General features: G+C 43.5%; 1 protein-coding gene across 3 annotated transcripts in view; it reads left to right on the forward strand.

Annotated features, from left to right (window-relative positions):
* ARHGAP6 (Rho GTPase activating protein 6) overlaps window positions 1-24,089 on the forward strand; it is a 281,961-nt gene that overhangs the window by 108,987 nt on the left and 148,885 nt on the right. The window contains exon 1 of one of the 3 annotated variants that reach the window (XM_015887055.3): window positions 21,300-21,458. The exons of 1 other annotated variant lie outside the window; for it this stretch is intronic. In XM_015887055.3, coding sequence (XP_015742541.2) covers window positions 21,414-21,458 — 45 coding nt within the window. In that variant the 5' untranslated portion in view covers window positions 21,300-21,413. Of the gene's footprint in view, window positions 1-21,299; window positions 21,459-24,089 lie in introns of those variants that run through there. One more of the 3 variants, XM_015887045.3, reaches the window with a different exon arrangement.

Here is a 24,089-nt window from a genome sequence, read left to right on the forward strand (position 1 = left end):
TTCCATCTCTTGTTGATACCGGCACATAAGTGAGAGGAGATTGGAGACGTGGGCAGAATTAGTTGAATTTCACAAATGCCACCTCATCAGGTGGTGTCCTGTGGGTGCTGAAGGTCAGCCACATCCTGCTGGCACGCTGCTGCATAAACAGAAACAGCACATGAGATGGATGAGAAGATAGTTTGTGTCCCTGCAAATCTGCATCCTATGTTTTGGTGCAGTTTCTAGCTACCCACCTAATTGTGCTGGCATAAGGCTTCTACAGGCTTTCAGTGGCAAAGCTGTATCCGTAAGCAGGGAGCAGGTTCAGAAATTGTACTCAGGAGTACAATTCAAGAGTGAATTTGGAGGATATAAAAAACACAGCATGCTATGTTTATTGATTCTAGTGCAAATTACCATGCTGCTGAGTAAAAATAAAAATACAACTGGAATAAAAAATCTTATATTAGCAAATCAATCCTTATTAAAATATATGCTTTGGGTCCTTTGAGTTGCTAACTTCAGAAAGTAGTTTTTAGTTAAGATATTTTTAATGCTTTGGCAATAAGAAGAATTCAAACTGATAAAAGCCTCCATTTTACATTGGATTAGATTGTACCAAACTGTTTCACACACAATTTGTTTTGGGAGAGATTTCTGGAAAAACCTGAGAGAAAGAAGAGATGAATCTGCACCAAAGGTTAGCAGTACTTGTGCTTTTCCCTCTTGATCTTAGTTTGGGATAGTACTTGCAGAGCATTCTGTTGTTGTATTTCAGTGTGTCCTGGGACCAGGAGTTCCCTAGCTTCCTGATGAGCATACTAACTCATTAGGAGCAAAATTTGCTTTCTGGACTTGTATGCTTCCAAAGGCATTGCTGCTGGAAAAAGCTCTCTGGATGAGTGGTGCTGTTATGTCAAGAAGCATCATCTTGGGAGCAATCTGCTCAGAAAAGGCCTGGAAAAAATAATCCTAGCCAACCTAGAGCTCAAACAGCCAAATATGCAGGAAAACCAAGTAATATAAACTCTGTAATCTGTCTCCGCTGCTGATTGATAGCTGCTTGGAATGTGTCGTGATTTTTACTCTATTTTTGAAAACATCTTTGTTTTCATCATCTTTCTTCAACTTAAAGTGATAGATATGAAAAGAGAAGACTGTGGTGTTCTTTACTTTCTGGTTGTCTAGTGGTTGAACAAACGCAGACCTGAGAAACCATCTGGTCAGTTCTCCTAAGCAGAAGCTACTGCTTGAATCTTCTGCCTGGCCTCACCTAAGGTTTCTGTCCTCCTAACAGGCTTAGCTTAGGGATGTGGTCTCTGTTTTCTACATATTGGCTTGAATACTGGTAAGAGGCAAACAGGCAAGAAAACAGCTGAACAATGAGACATTCCTAACATCATGTTGCCAGATGTTCAATAATGTCCACTGGTGTATTCCACCAGGTACTCCTTGGAGGAAAACATTGCACGGTCTCTGCACTTTGCCTTCATGTGCAGAACTGGAAGACCTGCTTGCAGTTGAAAATGGTCTTTCATCTTGGAAATGAAACTGGCAGCACTGTGTCATTCTTTTCTTTCAAGGGTGGACCCAGTTTCTCCAGACTCGAAGATGAAAGTCATGTGTTGGAGGTTGAGGAAGACATCTCACTATTTAAAACAGTGCTTAAATGTTCCTTCAAGACAGAAGCAATGATCTGTGTTTTGTTAAAACTGAAAGCTGGGGGGAGTATCATCTCTGATTCCTGGTAATTGTGCTTCTCTCTCAGGCTATCATTTTCTAGAAGCTCACCCTTTTCCTGACATTCTTCCTAGGATAGACGATAATTCCTCTGCAGACTTCTATTTATCTGTCTCAGTTATTTGTTTTCATTTCTTTTGCTCTGGAGGAAGGGAGTATCCATTGATTGCTTTTTCAGCAAACTCTGAATTAATGCTTCTTCTGCAGCACCTGGCAGAGAGGAGTCTTAGTTCACCTCTAGGGCTCTCAGCTATTACTGTAGTTCTAACTAAATCACTGTTCTGAGAGCATTGCCAGCATGGTGAGCTCAGGGAGGCTGCTGGCTGGGCATTTTTAGGTCTCTGACTTCCAGGCCACATTACTCCTGCTGTAGTTTTCTGTAAGAGCTTTGCTGTGGGTTCAGACTTAGTTGGACTGGTGAGAAATCTGGGTTACTGCTGGGGACCTACTTCCCCCACATCCATGAGCAAAACCTTAGTCTCTGGCACAGCTCCTCTGGGCTCTGCCATTGCTCCTGCCTGTGCAGGACTGAGGCTGAGCTGCAGGAGCTGGGGTGGGCACCCCCAGGTGGGTGAGCGTGCTGCTGTGAGCCTTGCTTAGAGCCTGAGGTCTTTGAGATCCTGCCCCCAGGTGATAGTGAAGATGAGGAGGTGTTTCCAAAGATGTTTTCACCCATTCTCCATCCCTTTGGCCTCTTTATTCCAGCGCCACAGCTTGGGGTACTTTATATACATTGGTAGGGACACAGTGCACTGGGAAAGGATCCCCATTTCAAATCTTTCCCCATTGACAGTGGGAAGGAGGTGCTGAGAGGAGTGTGAGAACTGGGGTGAGGTGGGAGCAGGCTACATAGAAGCACCCCATAGTGATGCTGGTGCCAACCTACCTGGCTTACTATCCCTTCTACTTAAAGCAAAATCAGTGTTCATGGGGCTCTGTCTGGTGATACAGCCATTGCTACATCAACCTGCTTGGTAAATTGTTTTGGGATAGCTTTAATATGGAAAGTGTGAAGAGAAAATGCCTTTTATTATATTTTAAGGCAAGCCAGAGTGATTTCCAAATATAGTCAAGCAGTGAAAGACTTGCCATTAAATCAAATGTTCTTTTCAGCTTAGAGGTGATATTTACGTTACTCTCTCTCCTTTCTATTTATTATATATGTATATATGGAAATGACTGGCTTTTGTGATAAGAAGGTTTAGTTTGTTCAGTGTGCTTTAGTGTCTGTCTTTTATCTCCTGAGTTACTCTAAAAAGTGCTCTAAAGTCTTAGGTATTTTTGATCAGCTATAGAAATACCATCCCGGTTTTTCACAATGTAGAGGGACAAACAGTCATCCTACCTCCCAAAGGTTTCTAAAACCATTTGTGTCATCTGTTTGGCAAGAAGTTCTGTCTGAGAAGCAGTTCTCAAATCTATTGTTTTTTGCATCTGAGCAACTCTTTTGTCTCCAAGTGCAGCAGTTCATCCCTCCATCCTTCTCAGTAGGTACTAGCTACAAAATAGAACATCATTTCAGTTTAATATTGAATATGGGAAGTTTCTTACTAAAATAGGGAAGAACTTTATGGACAGAGTGATGGAGCACTGGAACAGGCTGTCCAGAGAGGTTGTGGAGTCTCCTTCTATGGAGATATTCAAGACCTGTCTGGATGCTTACCTGTGTGACCTAGTGTAGGGTACCTGCTTTAGCAGGGGAGTTGGACTCATCTCTTGAGGTCTCTTCCAACCCCTGTAATTCTATGATTCTATTCCTCTCTCAACTCCATATTTCTCTTCTTCACAAGCTGTATTAAAAACTTTCATCTTCCAGTGCTTGCTTTCTCCTCAGAAGGCCTTGTGAAGAACTCTGTGTGACGCCAAAAGCAATATTAGTTTGTGGAATCAGCTTTCAGTATGTGCTGAAAGTTGTGTAATCACCACCTTACCTCTCAGAAAGTCTGGGTGCTTTCTTTTGGTACATCTCACAAACATGTGGAGCCTGGGAAAGTTGTCTTTTTCAGAAACTCAAGAGACCTGACTAAAAAGAATTGTATAGTCTGGAAATGCATCAAGAGTTTCTCCCTCTGAGTTCAAACCCAGGCCCATCTTGACGCTGTGTAAATTCACCAGATGCTTTCTCCAGGCTACAACAATATTTTGATGCCGAACAGTATTTGAGGAAGAAAAAAAGTGAAATGAAACTTTAAAAAATCATAACTAGAAGGACATAATAGAAAAGTGCTATTTAAGCTTCTGATTCATGTTGAAACATAATGGAAAGAATTGATATGCAAAGAAAAAGAACCATGTACAAGGAGGGGAACTAGATGTTGAAAGTACTCCATGGTCCAAAGGAGAGCTCTGATCCAGAACCAAGGTTTTCAGGGAATCAGAAGTGATGTGTTGTGTCCTCAGTTTCAAAGCTCTGTTCCCTATAGAGATGGCAACGTAGCTGCCTTTAAATGAATGTGCACTCAGAAAACCTTTCAACGCAATGTAGATATGTTTTACTTACATTTGGTGAAGTGAAACAGGAACACTTTAGCATAATGCCCTGCCAGTAAGCATATAATACTGTGATTTCAATTTACTTTAAAGCATTGGACTGAAAGTGTGGTGGCCAAGAAGTTGCTTCAGATGCTGTTCAGCTTTCTTTGCTGCCTGCATTTGTGCAGCATGGATGGTGGATGTCAGTGCCCACTCCCTGGTCCTGATGCATGTAAACTGGAGCTCCCGTGCTTAGAGATGTGGTTACTTCTTAGCTGGTTTAAATAATATTTGGTTTTAGATAGCTCAGATATTTACGAGGCATCTTGAAGTCCACATAAGACATGTCATTCAGGACTATGCGTGTGTGTAAGCAACTTGTCTCTCCCTTAGAGCAGCTGCCTAAGCAAGTTTTGCGATTAAATACTGTATATTTTGGACTGCAGCTCCACAGTGCGAGGAGTTTGGCAGCAGTGCTGGATCAACGAGTTCTTGCCCCTGGCACTGCCCATGGCTGCAGGATGAGGGCATTTAGGGGAGTGCAAACTGTGGTGCAGGTGCAGGATTTGCTTTCAATATCTTGTGCATCAACGAGGCCTTAACCCTGGTAATGTCACTGCCCTCCCAGTCTTACCAACCACCAAAGACATTTTATGATGTGAGGGACATAGCAGAGTAACTCCTGAGCTGCCAAACTTGAGAAGGGCTCTTCGTTTGGTGAAGCCTCCTCTCATCATACAGTATGTCAGAAACAGTGCGTGGGGCTGGTGTGGTTGTCCACACTGTCATGGGAGCCAGCGTTGGCTTGGAGGGTCGAGTGCTGGTGTTGAGGAACACCCAGCTGCAACCATTCCGTGCTCCCAGCCCTAGAGCACAGATAGTGCCGATGTCTGCACAGTGCTTTAATGAGGACAAGCAGTGTATTGTTTGTTGTTCATTATAAGAAACTCCTGAGTCTCCAGATAGGCAAATCGCTTTAGGATAAGCTAGACTTGGAGATGTGAACTTGAGTGACCTGAAGGGAGAAGCAGAGACATTCAGGTGATGCAGTAAGGGAAAAATCTGGCATGTATTTCTGCTGCGATCTCTTTTTCATAGCAATCCAGGGAGCTGCTGGTCAGTTAGTCTCACTTCAGTATCTCTCATGATGAAAAACAAATAAAGAGATTATTCTGTAAGTGTTCAAATGATAACTGGTTTATATGCAGTGGGGAATGTGCATTTCTAGAAATGCAAATTATGTGAAGCTTTTATATTTCCGAAGCAACTTTAACAAGGTAGATGATATGAAATTCATGGTGGATATTAATTGGAGACTGAGTTTAGGAATTAATGAAGACATTTATGCAAATACCTTTGCATCAAGGATAAATCTGTATTTTTTAATTACTTTATTTTGCTTTCATGAATTATTTGGAATTTTAGATGAGTATTATTATTGCAATTTGTGGAAGGTTATAGCTTTGAAGCACTGAACCTGCCAAAGGACATGAAGAGTTAGTGCAAAACATGCTATTTCCAAGAGGAAATTCAATGTCATGAAGTTATGGCGATGAAACTGAGTGGGGAAAAAAATTTCCAAGCCAAATTGTTATCAATCAAAATCCAGAGCAAAAAAAATACTTACATATAATAGCAGTGGGGATCGGGATCTGGGTGTTAATAGAGAACAAATTAAACACACCCCAGTGCAATTTGTGGAAATGCTGTTCTGGGTAAGGCTCCTAATGTTTTTGCTACTTTTTAATCCAGTTCTTCCCCATAGGGGCTCAGTTTTGCATTCTCCTCAGTCTTTTATGTAAAGCTTGTGGAATGTTAAAACAGAGCTTGCAGATGGTGTATAGTAAAGTAATTTCATGATTTTAACGCTGTGTGCAGTGGGGGATTTTTTGTGTGCATGTCTGTGTCCTTGACGTATGCTTGGATTATTATATGTCATGGTGATGGTTCTGAGTTGTATTTATTCCTTGTGTTCCTTTTAAGTCCTCAATGATGATTTCTTGCTGAACAACACAGCAGAGACCAGGAATACTCTATGGAGAAAGAAAGAAAGAACATATCCAAAGATTGTTCAGTGAACAAGGGAAAGAGATAGTCCAAAAAGTTAGGAAAATGATATTAGGCTTAGGAAAGTATTAGTGAGAAGGCAGATAGAACTGGCAATACACAGAGTAGAGGGTTGACAGGAAATTATTGAAAGAGAGAAAAAAACTACTGCAAGGGACCAGTGACCAAAGAAATAAGCCAATAAAAAATAGGGTGAATTGAACTGTATTTTAAGAAAAAATATGTAAGGCGTGAAGAAAAGAAAAATTTACATCATTTCTGGAGCTTGGTGCATTCAGAATGAGATTAGCACTTGGAGCGGTTGGTTGTGACTAGGTTCTGTGGAAAATCTGAAGAACACAACATTGTTCCAGTAAGTGCTTGCCATCCCCCTCTTTTGTCAGGAGACTACATTAAATTGAGAAAATTACTAAATGTTCAGGCTTTCTGTTGTTAATTGACATTAATAGTCAGTTAGGCAGAAAGAAATTCTCAACCTTTTGGGTGAAGGTGAAGGTTTATCCCAGCAGCTCTGTACCTGTTTCACATGGGTGAAGGAGATGTTCCCATGTGCCAGTGCTGAGTGTTGGCAAGGCAGGGACTGCAGCCATGCTGGCTATCCCCAGATCTCTCACTGGAGAGGACAGGATCTGCCTGCCCTGCCATGGCTGCCTCCACAGGAGTGTCTGATGATCCCTGATTTCAGCCAGCTTCTCTGTAAAGTTGCATCTTCACCCTGTGAACACACCTCACTGCTTGGGGCTGGGACATCCAGGGACAAATGTGGATCTTGAAGCCTGTCCAGTCACAGCAGCATGAGAGAGCTGAACAAATGGAGGACTTCTTACCTGCCTTCTCTTCCCAAAAGTGCCTTTCTTCTTTCCAGCACCAAAATGTGGCATCTCCACTCTTTAAGGCTCTCCTGAACCAGTCCCAGCAGAAAAGGGAAAGTACTGCAGTTTTCCCCCTTCCCTTCGCCTCACTGCTGTGGGCTCTTGGGAAGGGCGGAGGAAAAATGTGTCAGTGGAAAACAAGGAGTAAAGCTGTGATGTACGCTGCATGGCTTTGCTGAATCTGCCTTCCTCAAGGCAGAGCAAAAGTAACTTTAAAATGGAACAGGTAGATTTTGGTCTGGGTCTGTGCCTTCAGTGGGCTGCATGATTACATGACTTAAAAGCTCTGCAGTGAGATGGGTTAAGGAAATGCTCTTCTGTTTCTAGAGACTTTGAGTCAAAATGCAGCTTAAAGTGGACCAAGACTGAGTAATCGCAGCATAGTGGTTAATTCTAACATCACCAGACCACGGGGCTTCTTTCCAGATGTAATTTGGAAGAGCGTGGGGCTCTGGGTGTCAGGGCTGCTCCAGCAGGGCAAGTGGAAGCTCCCATGCAGGCCAGGGAGCAGAAAGGTGGTGACAGAACAGGAATGTGGAGACTGGAGGGCTTTGCTTTGTTTTAACCTTTCAGAACAGTGAGCGTGTCTTAAGAGGGCCTATCTTTTTCTTGGCTAAATATAGGGCTGCCTTTCTCCTTCCCATTTGATACGTGTGTGCTTTGCCAGCTGTGGGTGCCAAATCTGTCAGCAGAGCCTGTCCTTTTTGTTCCTCCTGCTGCATTCTGCTCCATATAGCTCCTGCAGGGACCACTGTTCCCAGCCAGCCTGCTGTTGTGGCTCACACCTGGAGTGGGATGGAGGGGGACAGCTTGTGGGGCACACCAGGGTTTGAGTGACACTTGTGGGCACCTGGCAATGCCTGTGAGGGCTGGAAGCATCTATCAGGCACTGCTTCACCCCGGTTTGCCTCTCTTCATCATGGGTAATATAAAAAATGTCACCTTTGCTGATTCTGTTTTTCCTCTTTGACCCAAACGGAAATGTTTCAGCAGTCACTGTATTTTTCCTGCTCTGTATTTCTTTTTAAAGGCATTTGGCTCAGTGGTCTCTTCTTCCTCCCCTTTTCAGTCATCCTTTAGCAAACAGATGTTTCTAGAGGAGTTCAGAGTTTATAGACCTTCACTAGCGATATGGCGATGATGCAAATGATAGTGCTGCCATTTCCTGCAAGGGTCTCACTGATTATGGATGAGGTGGGGATTCCTGCGAGATGTGTGTATGGCTAAGACCAGTGGTCACATGCCAGATCAACTCAGGAGGAGCCTCAACACCATTCTTTTCTGTGGTAGGCAGGAGCCAGTCACTAAAGATATAGTAGAGGATTTAAGGATTAACCATTAGTTAGTGGTTTAGGCTCTTTGGAACTAGACAATGTTTGTAGCAATTTATTTATTTATTTTTAATATCCAGAGATGCCTGGGAACTTGTCTATTTGCATTTAGGACACATTTTCACTCCTGCCTCTTGGAGCTGAAATAGGGAATTCTGCAGTGCAGTTACATACTGCACGGGAAAAATGCTTGCTGGTGCTGACAGGGGCCTGTCTTCTTGTACAGAAGGAAAGCAACAATGAATGTAACCTCTTCTAGGAATGATAAACCCTGAATGTATGGGGTTTCAGGAGAGCAAATCGAGTTGCACATATATTTAATTCAGTTTAATTGCTGGCCGCTTTTGAAAGGCCCATAGCCATTCATTCTTCTCACTGCCCTACATCATTTACAGCAGTTGAGTGACCTGAGGGCGAGTCAATCAGACAGAAAATTGATTCCTCTTTTAATTTTCCACTATTTTGATTAATCGATCCACCATTAAGTGTCCTTCCAGTTAGCAGCCTCCCCACAAGGAGCTTGTAGCAGAGGGATGCAGGAAAACCCTCCATCTGTCATCTTGATACCAAATGGGTTAAATGCACCGTGATTCTGCACAGAGTCTCAGTGGTAGCAGTGTTTGAGAAGCGTAGAGCAGCAGGGCAGTATATGGCACATACTGTTTGTTTAGCGTATCACATAGATACAGTAGCTTTTCATGGCTTTCTCATTAAGTGAGGAACTTGTTTGTTTTTTTGTAATCCACTAAGATAAACTCCATTCTCAGTGACGTGGGGACAATGGCCACCTAACTTTGAACAGAACATAGTTTATCAACTGCCCTGAGAACAATGGGCTGGTCTCTATTGTGCTGGCATAGGAGGAGCCTCATAAATGTAGTTATCCAATGTGTTTCCCTGACCTCACTTGGAAAAAAAAATCCCACCAACTGTGCTACAAATGGTAACTACATTTTTCCTCCTCTATCATTCCTTTCCAGATCTTAGATCTAGATTTTCCATTACAACATGAGGCTTCAATGCACTGCTGCTTTGTATAATGCAGAGTGCTTATCCGCATACTGGCAGTGTCTTTATGTTCCAGTGCTGTAGAAAAGAATTTGCTTGCAGATGAAATGATAGCTACTGTCAAGCTTACTTAAGCATTTGGATTTAACTTCTGAATTTAAATGAAAAGAACATTGATTTGTTCAGATTCCTTTCCTTTGTGTATATCTCATCATTTAATTAAAATATTGCCAATTTTGCCATCATTATATTGCTCATATAATAATACACAACTAAGAGTAAGCGTGACAATTAAAACAAAAAGAACAAAGTCATCTAAAAAAGTCCCAAAGCTTAGACCTTGAGGAACCTTAAAGGTTTTCTAATAGAGATCTAATCACAAAACTTAGTGTGAATTTTAAAAACAGGGAGGGGAACATCAGTGTCCTTTCCCCCACTCAAAAAGGCTTGCAAAGTTTTGTTAAGAAAATAATCAGAAACAGCTCTGAGTAATGTAAGCGCTCCCAAAGAATGCTGTGATCTGGCTGGGGGTCATCTATGGCTCTAGTTGCTTGTTTGCTGCACATACAGTATTCTCCTCCCTTCTGCTGCCAGTCTGTCCACGTTTGTTTTGGTTGGATCCCCACAGAAAATAATAGAATGTAGGTCTATGTGTCATGACAACACTCAAGCAACAGAATTGCCCTGTTTTGTTAGTGTCCATCCAGTGGATGCCATGGTTTGTGCTCTGTTACTTCTTGCAGTACTCACTGTGCTACACCAGTGAAATAATTACTCGTCTCACAATGGAGAGCAAAACATTTTGCTGTTGAATCATATTTAAGAGGTGAATCCAGAAGAACTGATAAATGGTCATGACAGCAGGAGGGAGGAGGTAATGTGGAAGCTATTCCTGCTTGAAATGTTGCCATGGCTTTCCAACTAATTGAAATAATATGTCTGAGAGATGGCTTCTCCATCTGAGAACATTACCTGGACACAAGGTCATCTTAGAGGCAGCAGGTAGAAGAGCCTGTGAAACCCAGAGGTTTATAACATACTCTGCTGCTGGTTCAGGAGTATTTTTCTACTAAAGAACACGCAGAATCCTAGAGTTATCATTTCCAAGAGTTCACCACACTACCCTAATGATTCATGAATAATCACGGAAAAAAAACATAATCAAAATTGACTTAGATTTAGGCAAACATTTAAGCATGTACAGAGTTTTAGAAATATGAACAATTTCTGGACTACAAGCATACTCAAAGATATGTGAGTACTTAGCTGCTACCTTGAAACACAGCCACTGTCAGCAGCTTGTGACTAAACAAAGTGCAAGAGAGGGATTTGTATTGCACTTTGAATGTTTCACAAATGATTTTGAATAAAGTAACACAATACCAAGAGCATTTGTTCACAAAACCATGACACTGGGGGAGGGTCACCTTGCTACCAGGCCCAGGAAAATCTGCAGATCCTTTGACTCCTGGCCTTGGTATCTTCTCTTTGCGTACATCGGTCTGGATTTTATGGGTAATTTTTTATCTTACTTTTCATTGAAATATCATCAATAAACTTAAATCTTAAATAAAGGGGTATTCTTTGGGCTATTGAGTTTACAAAGTACGTCTTCATCTACAGTGAAAATTGTGGAACCCTGTTATTATAGCCACAGTGATAATCCTTATAAAGTGATTATAGATATTCTTAGCAATTTGAATGGAACAGGAAATGAAATGTATCTATTCTATCCCTGCAATTGCACCCACACCGGTTCTTCAGCTATACCAGTGGAAAATCACATTTTTAAAGGGGCTTTGCAATACAGGGCCAACCTTGTGTGAGGCTTGACTTAAAGCAGGTATGCAGGGAAGTGAAGGCATGAGGGCTGCTGGTGAGGAGGAAGGAGAAGGAAATAGCTGACCCCCCTTTTTCCTTTCCTCCATCTGTGCCATCCAACTGTTTGTAGCTCAGAAAACAGAGACAGTGAAGCAGAGCATGGCAAAAGAAATGAAAGGGTTAAAGTGGCTTGGAGAGAAGCAGGGATAGTGTAGGGCTGTGGAAGGAAAAATGCTTCCCAAAATGGATCAAAAACAACAAATACAAAATGTACTGAATGAACTTTTGTTTTTGCTTAAGATTAACTTAATGTTTTTTAGAAGAGTAAAAAACACTTTCTCTAACAACGCGAACCCCGTGTATATTTACCTGGGGCTTATAGACATAGCTCATATGACAAGTCCGGCTCCATAAACTTCAGCTAAGAAGCCTGGATCAGCAAAATTCAATCTGGAAGCTGTCTGTAAATGTATGAAATATGTCTGAGGTTTCCAAGTTAACTAATAAAGTCAATTTCTTTTTGTAAAAGATGTAACAGTTTTATGAAAGAATCCCGAAACCCGTGGAAATCAATTTTAAGCAGTCAGAGCTTTAGCTGACTTTAGTTTTTATTTTACCAGTAAAGAAACGCTGATCACATAAACAGGGGTCTATTTGTGAATATGTTTAATTATTTTTTGGAGATATTTTTGTCTCTTTTTACTCACCGGAGGCTTTCAGCAGTTTCATGCTTCAAATAAATCTTAGGGAAGAAGTTAAAGCAAGCAGTCAGCTGCTCTAAGACTGATCAAATAGTGCTTTTCAGCATGTTTTACTAACTGATGAACAAGTGATCCCATTTATAGAGCATACTACATGTTGACAGAGTGCATTACTTCATTTTGCCGTATTGGCAATTTGAGATCTTAACAAAACAATGCTGAGGTTGCTCTCATTCTGCATTGCTATCCTTGGAATGCTTCTCGGATTTTCATTAACTCTGTCACTGCAAGATACCCCAGATGGAGGCAGGTTTTATGGGGGGGGGGGGAGAGTAATAAACACTAGAGACCAGAGAGTTGTAAACAGCTTAAATTCTTTGTCCTACATGGATGAATTCCTTAGGAGTCTGTGGTGTTTTCAGCATCTGTAGCTGCTTGGTCTAGCAGGAACTGATACCCCCCAGCTGCTGAGTGGGGAGAAATGGTCTTAAACTTCTGCAGCCTAGGAATATAATCTTCAGTACAAACTGTAAGTCTCGAGATTCAGCCGGGTGTTTGGCTCACAGCTTTCTGGCACAAATCACACATGGAGCCACTTCGACACTTTCTTTCCCCTTGAACTTTTCAATCAAAGGAGAAGGACAATGAGGAGGAAAAAGAGCGCAGCTCTGCTTCAGTGCTTTCATTATTCCAACTTTCCCCTGTGTCAGCTTTAACTTCCTTGGTATTGCATCAGTTTCAAGCTAGAGTAAAGCTGTGGAGGATCAGAGGGAAGCTTTCCAAAGCCTGTTCTACAGGCATGTTCCACCAGAACAGTTAGAGCAGGACAAGTCACCACAGAAGAATTTACAGAGGAGCTAGGCATACTTGCTGCCCAATGAGAGTAGGCTTGTGTGGGATTCCTAAGGAATAGCTGTGGTGCTTTCAATTCATAGCTTACCTTGTTCCAAAACAATTGGCTGAGAATAGGCCAGAGTCTTTATACAACCCAGCAGTTCCCAAGCTATTTTGCCCAGGGGAATCTTCTCCTCCCTGATTAGCAGAAGTGTCATTGCTCAGTGCAGAGCTTTTGCTACCTCTTGACACAAGAGGCAGTGGGCTGTGCTCTGCTTTCACCTTCCTTCCACCCCTGCAAAGAGAAAAACCCCAGTCTGAGATACACAGGAATGACTACACTCAAGCCAGGAGATATTAAAAGTATGTGCAGCAGCAAGGGATAGTGCAGCTTAAATCAGTACAGCTTTGAAAAGCAGAGAAAACATACTTGGATGATGGTGTATTTCTTATGAGTCATACTTTCATGCTTCTTTTCCCTTTTTAAAATCACTTTCTTAACAATGCATGCTCTTAGAATTCCAGTTTCCAGGTAACAGTAAGAATCAGACACCCAAGTCCTTGATGATTTAGCCTCTCACTGAATACAAATGGGAGGCAGTTGTTAGTACTAACACACTGTAATGCTTCGGCATTACATACATCTCTTTTGGCACAAGATTTAATTCCTGGATAAGGTATGCATCAGACTTGATTACTGTGCCTTAAAGACAGCAAGTGCTGTCAGGGCTTCTGCAAGAGAGAACAGAAGTGCAACAGATGGACCTTTTCCACTAATTTACCGGTTTTTGTTTTTAATAGTGTGCACTGCACTTACTGGGCCTGTGCGTGAACCCTTTAGGGTAAGGGATTTTACCTGGACATATAAGATAAACCTTCTTGTAAATCCCTTCCCAAAGTTCCAACCTGTGTGCATTTTGGTTTCTGTTTTGGAAACACATGGTGATTGAAACAGACTATTCAGGAGAAAAGATGTGCAACATCTTCTTTGCTTTGGGTAGCACAGAGACCTGCTATAGACATCTGCATGTACATGTGTCTGTGATGGCATCTTCCACTGGTGGATGCACATAGCCTATGCAGTTGGGTCTGGAAATCCATTCAAGGGGTCAAACGTGATGTCTACTATAAACTGATATAGACTGCTTTAGACTAGCTCTTCAAATACTTCTGTGTCAATAGAATAGGCTTTCAATGGGGCATAGGCACCTACTGTACATATCTGAATTTGAAGATGAATAGCACCTGTAACACTGTGTCACAACCACATCTGTTCTTCAGAGTGAAACCATACAGCGAATGTATATTGTTAGAACATGCTGTAAAATCAGTCATTCTTGATGTGGTGGACAGCTATGTATACAAGTTTAAATTACCTCATGAAGAACTCACAGCATGCGATTCCATTTTATAAATCAGAAAGAACAGATATTTCAAAAGCCATTAATCACAGTAGTTGGTAGAAATTTGCTGCAATGAAAAAAGCCCGTTTGCTGGCCTTCAGCTCTTTCATTTGAAACTCTTTGAATCCACTTTTAATGGAGACAAGAAAACTCTTCCTGGGTTACAAACAGGCTCTAGTCTCTGAGTTTACAATGTCGAGAAAACCCATCTGGACTGTTCAATAGCTCGAAGCCTGAGGCTGATGCACAGTGCTTATCTTTGGGCAAGTCTACTTAGCAATGCAGACCAAGACATGATGATACCCAAAATCATAGGTTCCCATTCCTGATGCAGGCTGCCTGGCATAGTAGTGGCACTGTGCTGGGCTCTGGCTGTGGGACGGGCAGTGGGACAGATCATCTGCCAGGGCCTGGCATGGCTAGATATGGCCCATCCACACCATGTGCCAGTGCCATGACCTTAGGGCTTTGAAGAACTGTGGCACATACAAGTTCCTTGGCAGTTCTCAGACTGGCCCTCTGGATTCCCAGGCTCCCTGCCCTGCAGCTGGGATGTCCTGGGATGCCCCCAGGGCTGCCATTCTGAGGGTGGTTCTGCAGGAGCTCCCCCAAGGCTTGGAGAAAAGGAGAGTTTGTGTCAGGTTTGTTGTTAACAGTTGTGGTATCAGTACCCAAGGAGGCTGATTCATGATTTGTTGTTTTCTGGCTCAAAAAACATGTACCAATTTACAGTTCACAAGAAATTTTAAGATGCTGGCTTCGGTCTCAGCCGGATGGGAGTCAGATTTTGAAAAGCATGATTCCTTATCATCTGGAAATTAGCTCTTCAGCCAACTCCTGTGAATACTATGATTAATGCCCTGACTCTAATTTACAGCTGAAGTTTAGAGTGCAATGGTGCAAAGCCAATTAGCATACCTGATAACCAAATTATTGGCAACTGCAAAAACTTGATGCATGGACCGTTTCAGATATACCCTGAAACTTAGTAAATAATGGCTTCTTTTGAAGAGTTATTAAGAATTACGAATATTATTGTTGTTGGTCACAGCAGTCTGGTCTTGTTTCAGTCTTGAAAACTGATTTACAGATGACAGCATTAAAACAAACTTATAGTAGTTGCATTACTTAGGAGAGTAGTGAGGTCCTGGAACAGGCTGCCCAGGGAGGTTGTGGATGCCCCGTCCTTGGAGGTGTTCAAGACCAGGTTGGACGGGGCCCTGGGCAACCTGATCTAGTAAATGTGTATGTTTGGTGGCCCTGCCAGGCAGGGGGGTTGGAACTTCATGATCCTTGAGGTCCCTTCCAACCCAGGTCATTCTGTGATTCTGTGATTACTTCTTGGGAATTTGTTCTATCATTATTACTCTGCACACCCCATGGATTTTAACAATTCTACCCACAAAACAGCATGGAGTAATCTTTAGATATGTGAAATAACCCTTCGCCTTCCCAAATTCTTGACAAATATCCATATGATAAATTTAGACAGAAGCCCTTGCTTCTGTCAGTTGTTAATAGGCATTTCTATTTCTAGTCAGAGAGCAAATCATGTGTCTGGAGCTGATTTCTTTTCAAGTTAGTGGTTGTTATTTTTCTTGAATAGCTGCAATTTCTGTAAAAGTCAGATGTAATGGAAGAAAATTGTGCCCTTCTCCCTCTACAGTTCTCAGAACACATTTTAGATAGGAGGGTAATTGATAGTGAGAGCTCAGACCAGTGGTGCAGCTTATAGCGAACATGAGTTGCAAGGAGATAAACAAGGAAGGAAATGCATGGAGTTTTGCCCACTTTCAGTAACCAGAAAAATCTCCCTGCAAGTTTTTGTTTACCCATCTACATTTGCTGAGACTTTTTGTTTGTATGTTTAAGTCCTTTAAGCTCTTTTGGAGCTCTAAGCTTCCATTTTGCTGCTTTTTCTTCTTCACCCACACCTTCGTTATTATTTTTCACTTTATTCCTGTCTGCCTTTTTGGCTCCTTCTACTGGGAAGGAAAACTCAACAGAAAAAAAAAGGCCCAAATGTCATTTATCTTCACGTGAAACAGAGATGGTCCCATTTATTTAAATGGCAGCCTCTGAGGAGAGAAAAATATGGCAGGATACTTTTTATTTCTTCTCCAGCTCTAAAAACCAAATGAATTATAGTGGTTTGCAGAGGGTAAATGTTAATCTTTGTTGAAAAGCCATTTTATGTTACATGATCAGGTCATAGATTTGACTCACAAGTTGATAGCTTGGAGTTTTAGCTTAAAGATATTATATTGAATTTTCACTGATGGCTGGAGAACAATGAGCAGACACAAGGAATGAGAAGTAATTTATCATTTTTTTAACCTAGGAATCTTAGATTAAGTTTCCTTGCCAAGCTGCTGGTAACCAATAGTGCAGTAATGTACAGTGTCACATACAGAACATCATCCAGTGACTTAGAAATTAAAGAATATAGTGATTTATTAAAAGAAAAAATGGTAAATGTAGTAAGGAGAATGGAACACCTGAGTGAAATTCCAGTGGCATCAGTGTTAATGCACTCTGGGATGTGTGTGCTAGCAGACTTTCCTTATGGAAAAGATTTTGCTTGAGGTTTCTGTGAGTGTCCATCTCTTTTACTGAATACTTACCAGAAAAGCTGGTTTGGGCCTTGGGGCTATTTTGAGCATTGCTCCTTCTCAAACAGTGCCTGTCAGGCAGTGGAAACACTGGCTGTCCCCATGTGTGGGTGTGGGGAAGGGTGGAGGAAAGACTCTTCCTCTTAGCATTGGCTTAGCATTGCCACTCCTAAGAACAGATGCTGCTCCTGCCTCTCTGCAGAGCAGCCTGCAGGTCTGAATGAGAAGTCTGGGCCCTGGTTTCCTCTCATGAGCTTTGCAGAGTTGGAGAGTGCTGGATCATGATGTGGGTGTGCACAGGGTATGATTGCTCTCTGCTTGTACCTCTTAGAGAGGTTGTGTTTGAGGAATGCAACCTCTGCTGCTTTCTATTGGCTCCCTAGGAATAAAACTCCAGCTTCCTTGCTGCTGATAGGAGTAACACTTGGGTACCTGTACGCCTTAAGAGCTGTGCTGGTGTCGTGCTCTTCCAGTGCACCAAATTTCATATAAAGGGGCTTCAGATATCCAGAAAATTATAGTAATAAAATTCTTCTAAAATAGGATTTATTTTGTTTATGCAGATATGTCACCATTGACTGTGCATTTCACTTACTTGTCCGTTGTCTTTCCTCTCTCTTCTTTTTGGGAAATAGTCTTACTCTGTAACTGACCAAATGAACATTTGGCCGGGATAAGTGCTGATTCCCTAAGGAGGAAGTGTGCTGCCAGTATCACGCTTGGCCTCGCTTCAGCAGCTACAGAGGCAGGCCTTTTCCAGATTTGGAACTAGCTCTGTGTGGAAGCTGCATTCATAAAGCTATTAGAAAGGTCAAGCAAAACAAGACTTTCATGCTTGTTTGAAGCTCTTTCACCTGAAAATGTGGACTGTTTTTGCACCAGGTAAGCACTGCTGTTTACAGGAATAAAAACAATCAAGATAGAGAGTCTCTTAAGACCCTTTCTGCAAGTTCTGAGTGAGATGAAAAAGCTGAGCCCATACCTTGCAACTCCCAGTGTGACCCTCTCCACTCTGAGAGGCAGACATCTGCACTGAGCATCCTGGGCAGGCACTTCTGGGAAGCAATTTGTTTGACCTGTTTTAGACGTCTACTTTGAATGGCAGGAATTGTTCATTGGATGTTGCTGCTTCTTCCCACATTGCAAGGAAGCCTATGGTGATAACCTGAGAAGCAACTGTAGGTGTTTAAATTTAGGGAGGAAGAACCAAGCTGTCTTCCCATCCTTCGTAGAGTGGATTTTGAGACTTTTCTGTACCACATCTGATGTGACATTGGGCAGCTTGAGTCACTTGTTCCAGGAGTCATAATGGAGAAACAGAGAAGTCGTTCCTCTCCAGTGTCATAGTTGCGTGCTGTCTGCAGTTGTGGGGCTGGTTGCTTTTGTTTTAGTGCAATTAGTGTGGAGAAAGGACTGGATCTGCAGAGCAATGCTGAAAAAAAAAACCAAACCCAAAAACTGGCATTATCAATGATCAACATTATAAAACTCACTTACTCATTTACCAGATGCTAGGTTGGAAGCAATTAAAGTATAGCTGAAACATTGTTCAATCTCGTTTCCTGTTGTCAGCAATAAGTGATAAATAGGAGAGAAGGACAGAAGGTTTTACTGCAGGTTACATCTTCAGGTGGTACATGCACTGTAGCTTCTTAAAGAAGCATAGAGAACAACCACAATGGGAACCATGGAAAACACAAAAAATGCAAGGACTCGTACAATTAAACTGATTGGAAATTAATTAATGGGGGAAAAAACCCTCAAACCAAACAAAAAAAAAACAACCTGATTTACATGTTTTTTTTTCTTAATTGAGTAGCCTTGGAGTGGGTGTGCAGGCAGTTAACTATTATGCTTTGTAAGAGCTTTTTAAGACCTGCTATGCTGTTGTGTGAAGCTGAACTTTTAAGAGGTGTGCACATTCTAAGGTGAGTTGCACGCATCGATTGGACAGCCATTATCAGGTGAATAAAATAGGAAGGAAAACTGGAAGGAATACAGGGGACAAAGCATAAATGAAGGTGAAAAAGGAGAAGTTAGACTGAAGTTCTGTGAAGGATCAGCATGTTAATGTTAGGGGCAAAATGGCTTAAAACAGGGGCAGGTGATAGCAAGAAACCGAGTTGCACAGCTCTGCCTGGAGCTGCTCATTGCACATCAGGGCTGTGCTCCAGACGCTGTGACTTTTGCTTGGAGAAGAGAAAGTTAGAAGGAGATCTCACTGTGGCCTTCCAATATTTGAAGAGCATATAAACAGGAGGGGGTATGACTGTTTACGAGGGTGGACAGTGATAGAGGGGGAATGGTTTTAAACTGAGACAGGAGAGGTTTTGGTTAGATACAAGGAGGAAGTTTTTCACACAGAGAGTGGTGACGCACTGAACAGGTTGCCCAAGGATGCTGTGGATGCCCCATCCCTGGAGGCATTCAAGGCCAGGCTGGATGTGGCTCTGGGCAGCCTGGGCTGATGGTTGGAGACCCTGCACAGTGCAGGGGGTTGAAACTTGATCACTGTGGTCCTTTTCAACCCAGGCCATTCTATGATTCTATGAAATGTGAAGTCAAGTACTCCTTGGCCATAAGGTCAGGCCATTGATCACATCATCTCTAATTAGCAGTAGCTTTTGCACTTTGTTGCTAGGTACACAAGAGTGTTGTACTATTACAGTTCTGAAACCCAGAACTTACCATATGCTTTATGATTTTAAGTATGGAAATACTTGAAAAAACCCATAAGCTTCCACAGTCTTTTGTACCAGCATCTCCCTGGTGAGCTGACCCAGCCTGCTGTGTGGGAGTAAACAGTGCGCTCATTCTGCTGCATTACCTTGCAGTGAGCACCTGAAGAGGCAGCAACAGAAGTTGGAGAGATGCATGGGGGTCACAGACTGGGCTGCTTCTCGGTGGCAAGCAATTGCCAGGGCAGACAAGTTCAACCTGAAAAACCTCACCTTTAGTTGTCCTTCTCTTGTAATCTTGCTATTCTGTTTTTCTGCCTTATCCCAGATTATTCTGTTTCTTCCACACCTCTGCCTTTGCTAGGCTGTTTCTCCTGTATCTTTTTTGCTGTGGATTTCTGTGTCTTTCATATTTTTCTTTTCATTTTGGAGTGATTATTGAAACACGGCCCCCAGGTTTTAATCCCAACCTTCTTTGATGTGTTGTGTTCCCTTTTGTGTTGATCATAGCCAGCAGACAGTGCTAAAGAGCAGGCAGTGATGCAGCCTGGGGGTAGGAGTACTGCACACCTCTCCATCTGCTTTTTGCTGCTTCCTGCAGCTGGATGCCACAGCTGCCATGCAGAGGAAAAGCACTGGGACTCAGTGGAGAGGGCGTGTGTGGAGTGTTCACTTGAAAGAAGTAAAAAGCAGAACTTCAGGATGGAGAACTGGGTGCTCCTCTCTATCTCTTGCCTTTTATTTATTTGCTTACTTATTTTTTGCCTGGTGATTTGAAACGTTCAGTTCATAATATTTGCTTCTGTTAGGTGCTGCTTTCCAGCACTGATTGCTCAGGTAGCTCCCTGCCTCATCTTTCAGGAAGAGGAGTAGCACAGATGAATAGACAACAGCGGGTTTTGTGTATAAATGCACTTATTCCGCACTTTGTCCAGGGCAAAGTGAGCTGAAAAATACCCTCCCTGTGCATGGGAACCTCAAAGATCCCCTACAATGGAAATGAAAGGCTATGGAGGATCCATAGTTTGCTGGGCACGGCACTTAACCAGCAGGAGGAAAGGAATGTTGGCTTAACATTGCCTCAAGCTGTGTGTTCTGGGTAGGTATCCTGAGTTTTTACCCAAATGTGTCAAAGAAAGTTATTACCTGTGTTTACATGCATTGCAAAGCACTGGTAACCTGTTTGCCTAGATTTGAAGTCTAAAACAGTGAAGGTCACTAATTTCACATGCATTGTTTCCATGAAGGAGGACTCATAGTAAATGGGGGACATATGGTTGTGATGGGTTTTTGCAAAGCACCAAGGAGTGATTACAAAGATGGAAGGATCGGGCCCAGCCCAGGCCTGAGGTCGGTTCTCGCTTAGGTCACTGCTCCCCAAAGTTTATGTATTTTTAAACACTGCCATTGATGGCAATGCCGCAGTCTCCCCGGGCAAGTTGCTTCTAATTATAACACAGCAGAGTAGAGTTTTCATTTCAGATTTGTTTCCTTTTCTGTGTGAATCGTGGGTTCACAGATTGGTTTGGGGTGGGAGGACCTCAAGGACATCCACTCCCGTTGTGGGCAGGGACTCCGGAATCACACCTTAAAAAACACACGTTATCAAGAAAGCAATCAAAGAAACAACGACTAAAACACGGGAGTTGTATTTATTCCTCTATCCCGACTCAAGAGGATGACCCTGGACACCGGGTTCTCCTTCGGCGGTGCCGCTGTCGGGGCTGTGTCCGTGCTGCCGGGCGGAGCGGCGGGCGGAGAGCGGGCCCCCTTTCTCCGCCTTCTTTTCCTCCTCCTCCTCCTCTCCGGGGCTGCCGGGGCGGGGCGGGAGCGGCGGCTGCCGGGCGGGAGCCCCGAAGGAGCGGAGCCGAGCGGAGCTGAGCCCCGCGCCCATGGGGGACTCGGTGTTCGGCGAGCGGCCGGCGCTGCGCTACGCGGTGAGTGCCGTGCGGGGCCGGGGCCGGCTGCGGGTTGCCGCTCCGGGGGGGCGGCCCCGAGCAGGTGCCGTCGGGCTGGGGGCCGCCGGGGGCTGCTCCCCTGGGCTGTCCCGTGCGCGGGGTTGGACCGCAGCAGAAAAAGCCGTGGGCACGCTCGGGAGGCGCTTGGAGCGAGGTCTGGGGGCTGCCCGCCTCAGCCTCAGCGCTGCCCCGCACCCCCGGGCGCTGCTTGTCCCGGCCCCGCCGTCCTCTGCGCTTCGGGTGATAGCGAGCACTTTTTTTTGTTGTTTCCTTCGCAAGGGCTTAGCGCCGTTGAGAAGCCGCTTCCTTTCAGCGAGCCTTATTAGGAGCATTTTCTCAGTTGCTCTGGCAAAAGAAAAAAAAAAAAAAAAGAAAAAGGAAAGAAAAAAAAAAAGCCACATAAAAACAACCGGCTGCGTTTTCTGCTGAACTCGTAAATAAGCGGCTGCACGGACGAAACGTGCGGGGTGCGATGCTGCTGTCGTCCGCGCTGATGCGCGCCGTGATGCGCTGATGCGCTTCGACGCCGTTGCTGGGACGCGTGGGAGCTGTAGGTCGGGACCGAAAGACCCTCCTCGGGTCCCCGCACCCGGTTCTGGTCTGCGGCGCTCCCGCCTCGTTCGCGGCGGTGCCTTCGGTGTTGGCCGTGGAAGTCGGCTTCGTCTTGTGCTTTCCTTAAGCCTTGTGCCGTCAGCCCGGAGTAGAAGGAGGCTTGGGGGTTTCTGTGGTTATTTTTTGTTGTTGCGTTTCATTTTGACTACTGTCAGACCCACTCGGCTGTCACACAGGCATGCAGAAGCAGGGAACTTTAGCATCGTGTATGAGCAGGAATAGGGATTTCACTGGCAAACTCATTCTCCTGCACCTGATGAATAGAATTGTATCATAGAAACATATGATGGCCTGGGTTGAAAAAGACCTCAAAGATCATGTAGTTTCAACCCCCCTGCTATGTGCAGGGTCACCAACCACAAGACCAGGCTGCCCAGAGCCACATCCAGCCTGGCCTTGAATGCCTCCAGGGATGGGGCATCCACAGCCTCCTTGGGCAAACTGTGCCAGTCCATCGCCACCCTCTGTGTGAAAAACTGCCTCATAGGAACCTGTTATTTTAGTACATGGATGGCCCCATACTTATTGAAACACATAGAAGATCTGAAAGAGCCATGGTGCTTGCCAGCTGTGTGAAACTTCAGACTTGGTGCTTTCCATGGCTGCGCTTGGCTCTCTCACTATCACCTGCTGCAGCTGTCAGTGCCCACAGCCAGCAGCATTCAGTGTAGGGTGGTGGAGCAAGGAGCAGGATGGCTGGCTGGCTACCAACCAGGTGACCATTACTGACCGCCACGCTGCATGTTGTAGCCAAGGGGAAATTTTACACCTAAGAATGCTTCTAATATTTTGAAATGGTACTCTTTTGGATTAAAATAATTTTACCTAATATATATATATCCTGATAATAAAGTAGTAAGCAGCATTTACTTGTACATGTAGGAGATAAGTGAATTTTGCAAGTGATGTTACTGATCAGTTTAGATGATGTGGTTCTAGATCATAGATTCATAGAATGGCCTGAGTTGAAAAGAACCTCAAAGATTATCTGGTTTCAAACCCCCTGCTATGTGCAGGGTTACCACCCACCAGACCAGGCTGCCCAGAGCCACATCTAGCCTGGCAGGATGATGTAGATAGATTGATGCTCTGCATAGTCCATGCTTACACACATGTTGTCCATGAGTAGCCCAACCAAAATCAAATGCTTGCTGACCTGAAGCACTCAGTACCATTCTTAGTGCTATTCTTATTAACTCTGAATAATTACATGGTCTAAGTACAAATCACATTCTTGGATTGTTTTGATTACTGTGAAATAAAAATTATACCGTGTTATAGTATTTAATAGCAATTAATTTATCGGCGGAGCAAATTATAGTGATTTGTGTGGAGGGCTTTTCTTCTGCTTTTTAGGGCTGATAATTGAAGTCTCATGATTTCCATAAAAGTACGTAAGGAAGAATCTGCTTTGCGTGTTAGTTCACAGCAGCAATGTGCTTTTGAGGCAGATCTCCCAGCTTTGTTCTGTGGTTCATGTCTTGGGGCAGCCTGGGAGCATGGGAACTGGCGCCCATTCAGATGCCATTGGTCTCCTCAGGACCAAGCTAGAGGCAGCTTTAGGTGAGTTCCTGAGGTTGGTTTGGTTTGGAGATGGAGTCCCCAGTACCACGTCTTCTACTCTCTAATACCTACTGCTGGATGGGATGCAGCCTGAATCAGCATAAGGCCACTGCGGCAACGAAATGTCACAGTGAATTGGCAATTACAGTTCACATAAATGAAGACTTTAAGACTCTCATGCCTGCTGTGATGGTTGTGTGTTAACCGATGGCATGTTTGATCCAGAATATATTATGTGTGAGTGGGATGACTGATAATTATGCCACAATTACACTTTGAATTGAGCACTGGGGTTGACTCATGAAAGAGCTCCAGTAGGTAAAGAGTTTGTATAACCAACTGGAAGGTTTTTTCATTGGTGAAAAGCGAGTTAAAATAAATGTTAGCTGAACAAGTATAAAGTGTATTACTGAAGGCGAGTACAAGAAAAATGGT

The sequence above is a fragment of the Coturnix japonica genome, chromosome 1, assembly GCF_054131305.1.
Source record: "Coturnix japonica strain WE chromosome 1, WE-NBRP24, whole genome shotgun sequence".
Classification (NCBI taxonomy): domain Eukaryota; kingdom Metazoa; phylum Chordata; class Aves; order Galliformes; family Phasianidae; genus Coturnix; species Coturnix japonica.